Source organism: Pseudorasbora parva, chromosome 10 (assembly GCF_024679245.1).
Source record: "Pseudorasbora parva isolate DD20220531a chromosome 10, ASM2467924v1, whole genome shotgun sequence".
NCBI lineage: Eukaryota > Metazoa > Chordata > Actinopteri > Cypriniformes > Gobionidae > Pseudorasbora > Pseudorasbora parva.
Window position 1 is genome coordinate 8,199,207 of NC_090181.1, and position 14,775 is coordinate 8,213,981.

Here is a 14,775-nt window from a genome sequence, read left to right on the forward strand (position 1 = left end):
TGGTGAGCGATTTAAATTTCATGTTTAGGTGAACTGTCCCTTTACGAGCTCCATCTTTGGAGCCTTCTATATGTCAGTAAAGTAACTTTTGACTTGGGTTTTTATTCAGCTTAAGACTCAGCTGACTGAGACGTTGTGTAGGCTCGAGACGGAGGAGACCGAGCGACAGAAAGTGGCTGGAGACCTTTATAAGGTAAAGCTTGATGCAGGATTGATGCTTTCTCTCAATTAAATGGTTAAGAAGCTTGTTTGCTGTCAAGTTGTCCTTTCCCTCATTGTATGTTGTGTATCATGGTCAGGCCCAACAGTCTCTGGAGCTGATTCAGGCAGAGATTGTTAAAGAAGCAGGCCAAGCTGACCTGATTGAGACCAGCAGCCTTACGCAAACGGTAAGAACTTTAATCGGTTTTAAGTGATTAAAACAATATACTGTTTAAAATAAAGTCGACAGATATGTGGACACTTTCTGGTTGTCCGATGTGACTGGGATGAACTACACCTGTGATTAATCTACTAGGACACTTGTGTGGAGGACAGACTTTATACTCATTTTAACCTGTAAAACCCCTGTATAGTTTTTTAGGGTGCGTTCACACTTGTCATGTTTAGTTCGATTAAAACGAACCCTGGTGCGATTGCTCGTTTAGTGCGGTTCATTTGAACATATGTGAACGCTGCCATCCGAACCCTGGTGCGCACCAAACAAGCGGACCGAGACCGCTAAAAAGATGGGTCTCGGTCCGCTTCCAAACGAATCTGGTGCGGTTCGATTGATATATGGACGCAACACGGACCAAAGACGTGTAAACGAACCAAAAACAGGACGTAATGTCACAAGATGCGACGCATAATGCAGTTGATTTGACGACGCGGAAAGATCGGTGTATCCAAAATGAGTAACTTTAACGTTAAAGGGCAAACGTGGAGTAACGAGGAAGTGCCTAATCAATATTTGGTCAGACGAGCATGTTTCGAAAATGCTAGAAAAAACACACAAAAAGCATACCTGGCTCTTCTCATCAAAGTTCCTGTGTTGCCCATTATTAGCAGGTACAGACGACAGAACGGCCGTCTCTTTTCTGCTGTTTTGAACATTTCATGAGCTCTTCATGAGTTCTCTGGTAAAAAAAAAATAATGCCATATGTACACGCATAAAATGACCGCGTTTAATCCAGCACACAGCGTTGTTTTGAATGTTTTGAACATTTCATGAGCTCTTCATGAGTTCTCTGGTAAAAAATAATGCCATATGTACGCATAAAATGCCCGCGCGTGTAATCCGCATACAGCATTGTTTTGAATGTTCGGTAAGCGAGCTCCTACGTCATATAAGCCGACCAATCAGGTTTTGACCGTCTCCCTATGCCTTTGGTTCGGTAACTTTAGGTTCGCTGTTAAAAATGCCCGTGTGAACGCTAAGCGGACCAGGACTATTATGTTTTGTTTTTGTTTTTTGGTCCGGACCAAACTAACCGAACTACAAGTGTGAACGCACCCTTAAAGATTCTCTAACTCTCTCATAGTCTCTTAGTTTAGTTGGGGAAAGGATTAAGCATGAAATGCAGCTGATTTCCTATAGGTCTGCATACACCTTACAATAAAATATTGAGCGACAGTATCTTGTCTGTTTGATTGGACCACTCAGCCCAGTCTTCACTCCCAACGTGTATCAATGAGCCTTGGCCACCTATGACCCTGTCGCTAGTTCACCACTGTTCCTTCCTTTGACCACTTTTAATAGATACTGACCACTCAGACTGGGAACACCCCACAAGAGCTGCAGTTTAGGAGATGCTCTGACCCAGTCGTCTAGCCATCACAATTTGGCCCTTGTCAAACTCGCTCAAATCCTTGCCCTTTTTCCTGCTTTTAAAACCGCCTTCACGTGCTATCGAAATTTTGATAATTCCCACTTCTGAAGTCGTGATTACAAGTTCATCGCATTCAAATGTTGAAATGGGAGGGCGTTCATGTGCAATTTTTTACCTGGGAAACTCGTATTTACGATGATTCCGAGAGCACGTGGAGGCAGAATAACACATCAACTTTAAAGACAAAATGTTCACTTGCAGCCAAATGAATCCCACCCACTAACGCACTTCACCTGTCAGTGGTCATAATGGTATGCCTGATCAGTGTGCAATTAAAATTATATTTAAGTATATAGAAAACTATAACTTATTCTTGAGTATCAGTGAATACAACAGAACTGTAAATTGATGAAAACGACATTTAACTAGTTTAATTGCAAAATGGCTGAGAAAAGTGAAGTTAGATCTGAATAAAAAACCTGATTTAATCTTCTGTATTGTGAAAGCATTTTCATTGAGTTTAGGATTTGAAAATTGTGACCTTTTACAAATGTATGCCTGACTTTTCTTTTGACATGTTCTTAGGAGGAGCTTGACCGTAAGGAGAAGATGACTGCAGGGTTGAATCAGACAGTACAGGAACTACAGGAACTACTTCAGTCTGTTAACAGACAGCTTACCAAGGGACATGAAAGGGTAGGGTTTTATTTTTTTATTTTTCTTATTACATATATAAATGACTAACCATAAACCATTGATTTTCATTAATGAACAATTTAAATATAAATGCTCAATGGACTTATAGGTACACTATATAACTTTTGGCCCTCAAGCAGTTCATCAAAACTGCATGCATTTTGCAGAAAAACATTTTGTTTTGGTTGAGCTTCGGCTCACTATTGCCTCATTATTTAAATGTTATTAATTTCGAACAAAAATTGCATAGTGTAGCTTTAATTCAATTGTTTACATTTAAATAAAAATGTACAGAAAATGTATTTAGGATCTGATTACTGTAAATTCATTGAGCATTCTGTTTTTCCCATTTATGATAAACGAGTGTCTTATTCTCTTTTTGTTTTAGGATGAGGAGGATAAATTATACTCCAATTATAAACTGTAGTGAAATGGAGGAAGGCTTCAGTGTGCTCTCATAAAGACACATAACATCAAACCAGAGTAACCCACCGTCAGATTCCAGCCCTGTTTACTACATACTACACCTGATCTACTACGTGATCTCCAGTTAAAGCAACTCGCGCTCCCTACACACTTCAACCTGGGGTCCCGTTCTCCCAGAAGGGTACTGACTGACCCTGACGACGTGCACTCCGTGAACCGGATCCTTTCTCATGCTGTGTCCGCTCCTCTACCATGGCATTCCTCATCTTCAGTAGACTTAAAGAGTAAAAGCATCTGATAGACGAGGCAGTTAGACTCGTTGATGTTTTATTTGACCCTTTTCCAGTCCGTATACTTTGAATACTACTTTTTGTTAGCTCTCCTTGACCAGAGAGGTTTTTATCCTTTCGTATAAAGAACATTGAGGATATTTGTGTTGTTTTAAATATAAAATAACTGTTAGGATCTACTGACTCTCACTATGTGTTTTCAGCTCTTGTTTTGAAACCCTAAACTCAGAGGCACATGCAAGAGGTCCGTTTAAACCAATAAATGCTTTTCCTGACTAATGCTGAATTTAGTATTTGTTTTCCTGGGGGCCTGTTGTGATGAGGAACATATTATGGTATCATTGATAAAAGACGGGTTATAAGTCAGTTGCAATTCTTTAAGTGCTGCTCAGACAGACGCATCCTCCTCATCTGTTATCACACTCTATACTGTTGCTAATTTCATTAACACTGATAGTTCCTTTTTTGTAAAACAGGTGACCAGTAATAAAAGGGATGCTTGATTTAAAAAATGCAGTGTGTTTTGTATTGTGATGATGACAATGAGTCTTGTTTTGGAAAGCTACAGTTTTAGGGGGAAAACAACAAAGAAATTAAAATGTTTATTTTAAAGGGGACATGAAAATCTGACTTTTTCCTGTGTTTAAGTGCTATAATCAGCTCCCGGGTGTATCTTGAATGTATATTATTACTAGTGAAAATAACATTGTAGATATCTTCTTCAAAGCATATTATGACTAGTCCTAATAACATTGTTGATATTTTAATTCTAATTACGACAATTCCAATTCCAGATATTCTGCAAATTTGACTATTGTCTAATTAGTTTTGCCTAAGCTAAAGGTTTTTTTTTTTTTAAAGAAAATATACATGCACAGCATCTATCAAAACTTAATTCAGCGATTAGTGTGTGGTTTTGTATCAGTAGAAACCCTGGATTATATTTGAATGATTGTGCTTTTCTCATAGCCTGACAAGCCAGACCCACATCAAGATGTTAGGTCTGGAAACTCACCGTAGACAGGGCTCAATCCGAGGGTCGGGATAAACGGCTGTCTTTCAAACTCCCTCTGCATGCGATAGGATAGAGCTACACCAACCAGAGCAACGAAGGTGAAACAGAGCTTGATAGATTAAACATTCACCGTATCCGGTCGGCTAAACTCCGAACACATCTTCCCTTTTTAAGAATGACTTCAGTGCCGTTCTTTGTTCTTTTCCAGAGTCGCGATCAAAGCTGATTCGAAAAGACCGCCGTTCGCCAGTTTCTGTGTTTACTAGCACGCAAACGCAACTCGGCCGTCGTCATTATGGCCCCGCCCGCCAACTCTATACATGACGTGTTTGGCCCGTCCAGATTGTGAGGACTACAGCTCAGAAGGATATAAAGAGTTCCTAGACGACACCTGCGGGCAGATTAAATTTGCTGCCGCTAAGGTGCGTCTAGATTTCTAGGCTACTTTTCTCAGTCTAGAAGGCACCAAATTAAAAAATTGTTTCACATTTCTACTACATTAATTGTTTCTACTACAAAATGACCCAGTTTAAATACAGATTCATCTTCCCAGCACTGACATACCCCTTTAGGTCATGACACATCCAGGGGTATTAATGCTAAAACGGCTTGCCATATACACATCCACCATTGCTGCACTGAATCTATCCAAGGCGTTGTAACGTTAGTTTTTTTGTTTTGTTTGTTTGTTTTTTTGTAGCTGGATGTATTAATCCACACAGCTCTCTCTATTTAATCCCGAAATCTGAGCCGCGAGGTGGATTAATTTTAACTCTTAATTGTAACTCTACCGAAATTCCTTTATGTCTCCTCGAGTCATTTTACTCCGGACTGCTTTGTGAATGAGGGTCAGTATAAATCAGGTTTTGCGCAAAAGTTGCTCCTGAAGGATGTAGCAGTGCCAACTGTGCGTGATCCACATCTCCAGAAGTAAGTATCACGCGTTTGTTTTCCAAATTGCATTTTAATTTATCAAGCTCATATCACATGTGGGACTCTGTAGTAGCATGCGATGGCAGTGACACCATGAAGATGATGATGAGACCACGCTATGTTGTTATTTTTAATCGCGCCGCTCTCCCCGTCTGTGTAATTCATGCTTATTTATTATGCACAGTACAATCCCAGCAAACACACAACGTTGGCACAACGTACTCAACCTTCTAACGTTGACACAACATGGCCAAAAGGTTGCTATATATATTACGTTGTGTGGTGAAGGTTGTTACAGTGTTGTCACAACGTTGACATTGAACCACCGCCCGGACTACTGCTTAAAGTTGTGCCAAGGTATCTGGACAACCACTGGGCGACCTGTACTCGTCATCACTGTCCTGAAGCGTGAATATCAGCTTTTTAAATTTCAACTGTCAGTTGAACCGTCTCATTCTTCAACGAGTAGGCTAATGTAACAGGTGTAAAAAATAAACATTTATTATTATTTTCACCCAAACTCTTCTTTATTAATAAAATCTTTGATCCCTTTATTTTGCATTTATTTTATATCCATTGTATTGGTTGTTTTAATTTTACTGGTTTATTTTTGGAGTTTTATGTACAAAATGTAATTAAGTGTACTGCCCCTTTAAGAAACACTTAACTTTGGGCGCGTTCTCTCCTCGCTCAGTTGATGCTAAGCTACACTGAGATGAGGATGTATGGTGGCTCACGGAGCCAGAGATAGTGTTTTTGAGAAGCCACACAATATACATGCTGTCTAATATTGATTCTTCATTTGTCCAGAAAATAAAGACCCAGCCAGAGACCAGTCAATGAAGTTTGGTGTCCCTTTTTATACACACAACGCAGAGTCAACATCCCATCATATGGGACCGGTTACAATGGTGCCGTGACCTTTTAAGGATCCATCTGAAGATCGACGCCAGTTCGTTCGCCGTGGGTGGCTGCAGTACCTGATTTTAGGTATATTTTTTTCTTTTCAAGGACTGAAAGGACTAATTTCTTTGAATATGACATAAAGTGGACTTTTTTTTTTTTCCCTCTCTCTCGGAAAACACATCATCAACTTGCAATCGGACTTTCAACAAATTTATTTTCCGTTTGAATATTGTTATTAGCGAATGCTATTCAAAATATTTTTTTCTGTTAGTTTATTGTTCTAAAGTTGAAGTTAATTGATTAATACAATAGGGAAACATGGCTGAGGGTTTCAGTAAATTTGAGGAGGTGGATGAAAATGTGACATTTGACCAAAGTAGCCAACTTGGCAGGGGAAGGGGTCTGTTCAGAATACCTTCTGAACCTAGGACACCAGGGTCTACTGGCAGGGCATTTGATACGCCTATTATGACCTCCACAAGATATGTAGATCGTGCCATGGCAAATCCAGCTAACCAAAACCCTGATTTAGGTTCACTCATTAATGAAATAGCTGAAAAACTGGGTCAGTCCATTACTGCTCAGCTAAGATCTGATAGAAGTGCGTATGTGAGTAATCGTGAACAGCCAACTGAAATGACACTGTCTAACGTCAAACTAGTGATGCAGTCAGACGTGAAAGAACCACCAGTATTTAGGGGTGATGGCTCAGACAGACTCTCAGTTCAAGAGTGGGAAAATGTCATGTCCTTATATCTGAGAAAACGTGCTATTCCAGTGCATGAGCAGTCACAAGAAATCATGGACCGGCTTATGGGAAAAGCAGGTGATGTAGTGAAAATTAAACTGCGTAATTACACATCTGTTGACCACAACAAAAATCCAGAATTGATTTTTGACATCTTGAAACAACATTTTAGCACAATCACCTACTCTAGAATGCCCCTAGCTGATTTTTACAATACTTTACCAATGCCATCTGAAGATGCAATGGAGTATTGGATCAGGCTGAACAAGACTATGGATGTTGCGAAGGAATGCTTAGAGAGACAAGGTCGACGCGTTTGTGATCCAAGTCATGAGATCAGTATGATGTTTATTAAGCATTGCCCAGATCAGTCCCTTTCAAACGTCTTCAAATTTAAATCAGCAGAAAAATGGTCAGCCTGTGAGATACAAGAGAGACTTGATGAACATATGCAAGAACGAAAAGCTCAAACCTATGCAAAGTCACACAACTTGTAAACAACAGAACATCGAGTAGGCATTCAGAGCCAGAATGTTGTTGAGATGCCTGGATCTAACCCCACTTTAGCTGTTTCAACTCCCGTAGCACAGTCCAGCGGTGACACTGACTGCATGAAAAGCCTAGTGAGTTTACTAGATCGTCTTGTCACTCAGCAGACCCAATTCCAAGCTAGTCCTCATCATCAAGCTACTGCATTTCAGTCTTATCGTAAACCATGCCGAGTTTGTTGATCCTTGGATCATTCGACTGTGTCTCATTGCAGACAAGACAACAGATGTCTGAAGTGTTTGGCTCCTGGCCATTGGAAAAAGGACTGCCCTCAGCGAGTCGATCATCGGCAACATAATCTGAACAGTGACTAGCAGACAACCTCCCCAGTTAAACTAGTTGGCCCACGTCAGGGAAGGGGTGATGTGGGTATGAATGATAATTCCCTTCATGATGCATTTGATCTTGCCCAGCTATATGAGGAGAACTGTAAAAATGCCCCTAATGGGACTAGGATAATTGTTCAGTCCAGTCAAAAAGTTGAAGCTTTCAGTAGCCTTTTCTATGTTCCTGTTCGCGTCAACAACCATGTTCAGTTCAGTGGCATGCTTGATTCAGGTTCTATGGCATGTACAATCAGCAAACACGCAGAAGAAAAAATCAGTTCAGCTGGTGTCTTGCCTGTCAAGAAACATTCTGAAGAAAACATTGTCTTGGTTGGCTGTGGTGGTCAGCATGCACAGCCTGAGGGTTTCTACGATTTGGAGATCCAATTCTTTGGGATCCAGTGCGTTGTTCCTTGTTTGGTCGTGCCTGGTCAACGTGATGATCTTATATTGGGCTCTAATATCATTAAGCACGTGATTCATGAGCTGAAGAGCAGCAGCGATTATTGGGACATTGCAATTAGACCTAACAATCAGCTTAATGGAGATGCTCAACAGTTCTTGTCAATGTTTACGGGTGTTGAACGTTGGAATGGAGCAACCGTCCCTGATAAAATAGGCACAGTTAAACTCACTCAAGCCGTAGTGCTTTTGCCAGAGCATGAACATTTGGTCTGGGGCCGTCTGCCACCTAATGTTCCCATGTCACCCGGCAGCACAGTGATCGTTGAGCCAACCAATTCCAAAGTCTTGCCTCGAGATATTCTGGTTGGTCGCCTTGTTACACCACTCTGGGGCGACAGGTGGGTGCCTATGACAGTTGTGAATCCAACAAATAAAGTAGTCACTTTGAAAAGAAACAGTAAGCTGGCTGACGTATTTCCATGCATTGCATCTGAGGATTTTGAGATTTTCCAGGGCCTACATGTTACTCCAGTGGAAAACAAGTCAGATGTCTCCAGTAATTTCTGTCCTGTAAATAAAAGTCTGTTGGAACTGGGCCTTGGTGATGTTAACATTGATTGGAGTCAGATTAGTGATGGTTGCAAGTCTAAGCTAACAGAGTTATTAGCTGACTATCAAGACATCTTCTCCAAACACCCACTGGACTGTGGTGAAACCAAGGGACATGTACACCGTATACGGTTAACTGATGATCGACCCTTTCGGTTGCCTTATAGGCGAGTCCCACCTGCCCACTATGAGAAGTTAAGGCAAGTTCTCAATGACATGGAAGAGAGGGGTATCATCAGGAAGTCCTCAAGTGAGTACGCATCACCATTAGTGATGGTGTGGAAGAAAGATGGTGGGTTGCGTATTTGCACTGATTTTAGGTGGCTAAATGCCAGAACTCTAAAGGATGCACACCCTCTGCCTCACCAGGCTGACTGCCTTGCCGCGCTTGGAGGAAATTGCTTCTTTAGTACAATGGACCTCACGTCAGGGTTTTATAATATCCCAATGAATGAGGAAGACAAGAAATATACGGCTTTCACCACACCGTTAGGCCTTCATGAATATAACCGCATGCCACAAGGACTTTGTAATAGCCCAGCTTCCTTCATGAGGATGATGCTTGGAATCTTCGGAGACTTGAATTTCTCAAAGCTTTTGTGTTACCTTGACGATCTCCTTGTCTTTGCTCCATCGGAAAGTGAGGCTATGTCTAGGCTACACACAGTGTTTCAGAGGCTAAGGGAGAACAATCTAAAACTGTCCCCTAAAAAATGTCATCTTCTCCAAAGACAAGTCAAATTCCTTGGCCATATCGTTGACAGTGGAGGTGTGTCTGTTGATCCAGCAAAGGTAGAGGTCATCACGAGTATAACAGCGCAAGATCTGATGGAGAATGATGGCTGTACACCATCTGTCAAGAGAATAAAGTCTTTTCTTGGCATGGTATTCTATTACCAACACTTTATTTCCAACTGCTCTTCAATCTCCAAACCTCTTTTTGGGCTTACAGCAGGGCAGAAAAGGAGAGGAAAGTTGTCAAAGGACAGAAAGCTCCAAGGAACTTACCGTAAACTTACCCCTTCTGATTGGACAACAGAGTGTCAGGCTGCTTTTGACCAACTCAAGACTGCCTTGCTGGAAAGTGTCATGCTTGCTCATCCCGATTTCAATGAACCCTTCATTCTTTCTGTTGATGCTTCGTTGGACGGCCTAGGGGCTGTATTGTCGCAAGTACCCAAGGGTGAACTTCGAGCCAGACCAATTGCTTTTGCGAGCAAGACCCTCAGTGCATCACAGCGTAAATATCCAGCGCACAGGCTGGAATTTATGGCTCTAAAATGGAGTGTATGTGAGAAGTTCAGCCATTGGCTAAAAGGCCACAAATTCACCATCTGGACTGATAATAACCCCCTTACTTACCTCCTAACTAAGCCAAAATTGGATGCATATGAGTTGAGATGGGTTTCAAAACTTGCGTCATACACATTCGACTTGAAACACCTGCCTGGAAAAGCCAATGTGGTAGCAGACGCTTTGAGCCGTGACCCCTTTGTTAAACCAATAGGGCAGAGATTATTGAATGAGCCGTATTGCTCTTTATTTCAGGAGGCCAATGGGGTGTGCGAAGACTATGTTCACGATGTTTTCAGGTTCAGTAGCCACGTTGAACCCAGTCGGCCCATGAGGAATTTTTCACATAGAGCTGACTGCAGCATGGATGAAATCAGAGCTCTTTGTCAGTCTCACTGTAGTTGGCCAGATGGAGCAGAGTCCAGAGCCCTTCATTTAGTCCATCATGTTCAGAAAATATCAGGTTGCCAGGGACCTTTACCAGTGTTGTCTGCCCAGGAGCTGAAGCAGAATCAACAGGAAGATCCAACAATCTCCAAAGTGTTGTCATTTCTGACCAGAAAGAGACGCCCATCAAGAAGAGAAAGGCATGGTGCAAGTACTCAAGTGCTGAGACTGTTAAAACAGTGGAATAAGCTGGAAATTAGAGATGATGTTATGTACAGAGTGACGAAAGATCCATTGTCAAAGAAGAAAAGATTTCAGTTTGTGTTGCCTTGTAGTCTAAAGGACAAAGCTCTGTCTGGTGTCCATGATATTGCAGGCCATCAAGGGCAGGACCGCACACTTTCACTTGCAAGACAGCGGTTTTATTGGCCGGACATGGAAAAGAACATAAGGGAGTATGTGAAGTGCTGTCAAAGGTGTGTTTTTGCAAAGTCCCCAGAACCTTCTGCTCGTGCTCCTTTGGAGAACATTAGAAGCTCAGCCCCAATGGAGTTGGTGTGCATAGATTTTTGGTCGGCAGAAGATAGTAAGCAACGTTCAGTAGATGTCCTCGTAGTTACAGATCATTTTACTAAACTCGCTCATGCATTCCCTTGCACCAACCAAACAGCGAAGCAAGTTGCAAGAAAGCTTTGGGACAATGTGTTTTGTATCTACGGATTCCCTGAAAGAATACACTCCGACCAGGGCACCAATTTCGAGAGTAGTCTGATAGCGGAGCTTCTTCATCTAGCCGGCGTTGCAAAATCTCACACAACAGCCTACCATCCAATGGGCAATGGCTGCACGGAGCGTTTTAATTGAACCTTGGGTGGCATGCTTCGATCACTTCCCTTAAAAGCTAAAGTCCAATGGCCACAGCAAATCCAGACCCTCACATTTGCCTACAATGCTACTATTCATGAGACCACAGGTTATGCACCCTTCTTTCTTATGTTTGGCCGCATACCCAGACTTCCAGTTGACATCATGTTTAACCAGGTACTTGATAATCCTGATGTTGCTGATTTTGACTCTTATGCCAAGTCTTTGCTGTCTTGTTTGAAAAATGCTATGCAGATTGCTCAGAAGCATTCATCTATCGAGCAGCAGCATCAAGCTCAACAGTATAACAAGCGTGTTAAAGGTGCTCACTTGTCAGTGGGAGATCGAGTATTAGTTGCAAATAAGTCTGAACGAGGAAAAAGGAAGTTGGCCGATAAATGGGAGAACGGGGTGTTTACTGTTGTTGACGTGAATCCAGACATCCATGTTTATAAGATAAAGGATGCAACAGGCCGCACAAAAGTTGTGCATAGGAATCTACTGCTTGAAGTAAACTTCCTACCAATTCCTGGCATTGATGAAGGGTCAAATTTTGGTGGAACCGACCAGCCAAGGACCTGTGCGGAGTCTAATCAGGACGATAATGGTGTGGATCAGACAACAATGGCTAGTCGGCCTGACATACCAGATTTGCCCACCTCAAGTGTAGAGATGTCGACTGTTTTGTCCACTGAGAATTCATCCCAGTCTTTCTCTTATGATTCAGATGAGCCTTCTGTCTGTGAACCAGCACTTAGTCCTGTGACTGACATGAACCTACCTGGTGACTTAACACCCTCTCTTCGCTCAGATGTGGCAGACCCAGTGAATTTAGGAATCACACAACATTCTGGTACTGCTGATGAATTGTCTGAAGATAAAGGACATTCAGATGAAATTGCACAAAACTTACCTCTCTCTCCAAACTTAATTTGCACTGATTCATCACTGCAAGTTGATACACACACTCGTGCTGAGCTTGTTAAACCTGTTAAAACAAGAGTGGGAGAATAGTTAAATCTGTAAACAGACTAATTGAATCTATGGTACAGATACCAGTTTTGAGGGTTCAAGATGTTTGAAGTGTGATTTTGATTTCAAAGTTTTTAAAGATTTGATATAACAACAATGTTGGTGACTGTAAAGTCTAATAGGGCCAAGTGCTGTGTGGCGTACTAGGCGTCACATTAACTTAAGGGGAATATGAGACTTGATCAACCTCCTATTTCCCTAAACCTTGAAATTGAGGTAACTTTTATGTTGGTTGCGTGGATTAGATCGTACGTTTCACTTGCGCCAGTAAAATGAGTTGACTGAAAAGGTCTTCATGGTACCTTAAGAGATTTTGGTGAAAATAAGGAGGGGTGAATGTAACAGGTGTAAAAAATAAACATTTATTATTATTTTCACCCAAACTCTTCTTTATTAATAAAATCTTTGATCCCTTTATTTTGCATTTATTTTATATCCATTTTATTGGTTGTTTTAATTTTACTGGTTTATTTTTGGAGTTTTATGTACAAAATGTAATTAAGTGTACTGCCCCTTTAAGAAACACTTAACTTTGGGCGCGTTCTCTCCTCGCTCAGTTGATGCTAAGCTACACTGAGATGAGGATGTATGGTGGCTCACGGAGCCAGAGATAGTGTTTTTGAGAAGCCACACAATATACATGCTGTCTAATATTGATTCTTCATTTGTCCAGAAAATAAAGACCCAGCCAGAGACCAGTCAATGAAGTTTGGTGTCCCTTTTTATACACACAACGCAGAGTCAACATCCCATCATATGGGACCGGTTACACTAATAACTTGATACGCGGATACGTGAGTATTGCTTTCAATTTACATTAGCTGATACGTAAATATTCAAACAAGCTACAATTTCCGTGTCTATGTGACAATCGTTCTTTCTTTATTTTACAAACTACATTTTTTTTTTAAATAATATATTTTTAAAATAAAATAAACGGACAAATCATGTTATTATTCATGGAGTTGGGATTTTGTGTATTACCATCATAACGCTATTTCTTTTAACGTTACCAGATTTACTCAGATCCTCACCGTTAAGAAAGTGTTCAACATCTCATACCTGCTGGTTTCTGGACTTGCATTTCTTGACATAGGCCTATCTTTGCTTTTTTTCTGTGTGTTTGATGTATTATACTTAAACTAAATATTTGTTTATTCTATTTTATTTATTTTTACAAAATGTATCTGTATGTATGGTCGCTTACCACATGCTGTTATAATAAAGTTGAATTAAACTTGTATGTCATTTTTACTCTTCAAAAGTGTGTTGCAGGTGTTGATTATAATTAATTTACTGTTAGGCCCATAAATAATAGGATAAACAATAGGCATATAAAAAGTATAATGTCTGAAATTAAAAATGAACCACTATGGGGAATGGGAAATATAGCACTTAAAAAATAAGTTGTCAGAATGTCGTCTTGAAGTTGCTGAATGTTGCGCAACAACGTTGCTACAGCCCCGTCGCGTCTTACAATTCTACGTTGTTACAATGTTGCGAGCACGTCGACATGCGACGTTGCCATAGTAGAAATGCAACGTGCCACAGACGTTGCCACAACGTAAACGTGTTTGCTGGGCAATGAGATGACCCCGGAAAAGTGGCGATTTTAGCATGCTATAAAAAATTATCTGTGGGGTGTTCAGAGCTAACATACACAATCTGAGGACATCAAATAATAATTTTACATCTTGTAAAATGATGTATAATAGGTCTCCTTTAAAGGAACATGCAGATTTTGGGGAGACTTTAGCTTTTTCACCGCGTCCCCGCTAATTAGATACATAATGTTACCATTCTCATCCCCGTGCGTGCCGTAACTGTCGATTTTTTACGGTTTATGGTCTGCATCCACCGCTAGCCTAGCTTAGCACAAAGACTGGAGGTAAACGGCTCCATCTAGCCTACCGCTTAATAAGTGACAAAATAACGCCAAACTTTTACATGTTGTTGTTAAGTTACGTAATATTACTGTTGCAGTTAGCGTTGGATTCTGAAGAAAATGTAGACGAGAGATGGATCATCTTTAGCCGTTCACGGCATATTTATTTGTCTCTAGCTGACACATCAGTCTCACAGACAGCTTTTAGTCAGAGACTACCATAAATCATTTTTGATTTCAGTATACACTTTGTGCCCCCTTGTGGCATACACATGCATAACAGAGAACAGTAGGCTATAACATTACATTATATACTGTAACATATTTTAACAGTTGTGATGTGTATATTAAGCCCCGTTTCCACCAAAATTACCCGGAACAATTTGTACCAGGAACTTTTTTACAGGAACTTTTCTCCCCCCCAGACCTGCAGCTGTCTGCGTTTCGACCGCGATAAAGTTCCGAGAAGATTAGGCAAATGATGTAGGACTGCGCGCGACTGCTCCTCCAAATCAGTGAAGGACAGTAATCACTTTTAAGTGTACCGATTGAAAGGTTTAGTGGACTATTTACATGAGACGTTATCTAAACCGATCTGG

The 14,775-nt window shown here is 41.0% G+C and overlaps 1 protein-coding gene and 1 long non-coding RNA gene across 4 annotated transcripts in view; both read left to right on the plus strand.

Annotated features, from left to right (window-relative positions):
* Positions 1-3,736, plus strand: part of ktn1 (kinectin 1) — a 47,716-nt gene extending 43,980 nt beyond the window's left edge. For all 3 annotated transcript variants that reach the window (XM_067455034.1, XM_067455035.1, XM_067455037.1), the window contains 4 exons: positions 110-193; positions 300-389; positions 2,398-2,508; positions 2,897-3,736. In XM_067455034.1, the coding sequence (XP_067311135.1) occupies positions 110-193; positions 300-389; positions 2,398-2,508; positions 2,897-2,935 (324 nt within the window). In that variant the 3' untranslated portion in view covers positions 2,936-3,736. The remainder of the gene's footprint in view (positions 1-109; positions 194-299; positions 390-2,397; positions 2,509-2,896) is intronic.
* Positions 3,737-4,479: 743 nt separating this feature from the next.
* LOC137090533 (uncharacterized) lies at positions 4,480-13,390 on the plus strand. The gene is made up of 4 exons (XR_010907884.1): positions 4,480-5,169; positions 5,983-6,162; positions 12,965-13,085; positions 13,308-13,390. It is a non-coding gene; the product is annotated as an uncharacterized lncRNA (long non-coding RNA).
* Positions 13,391-14,775: the final 1,385 nt, after the last annotated feature.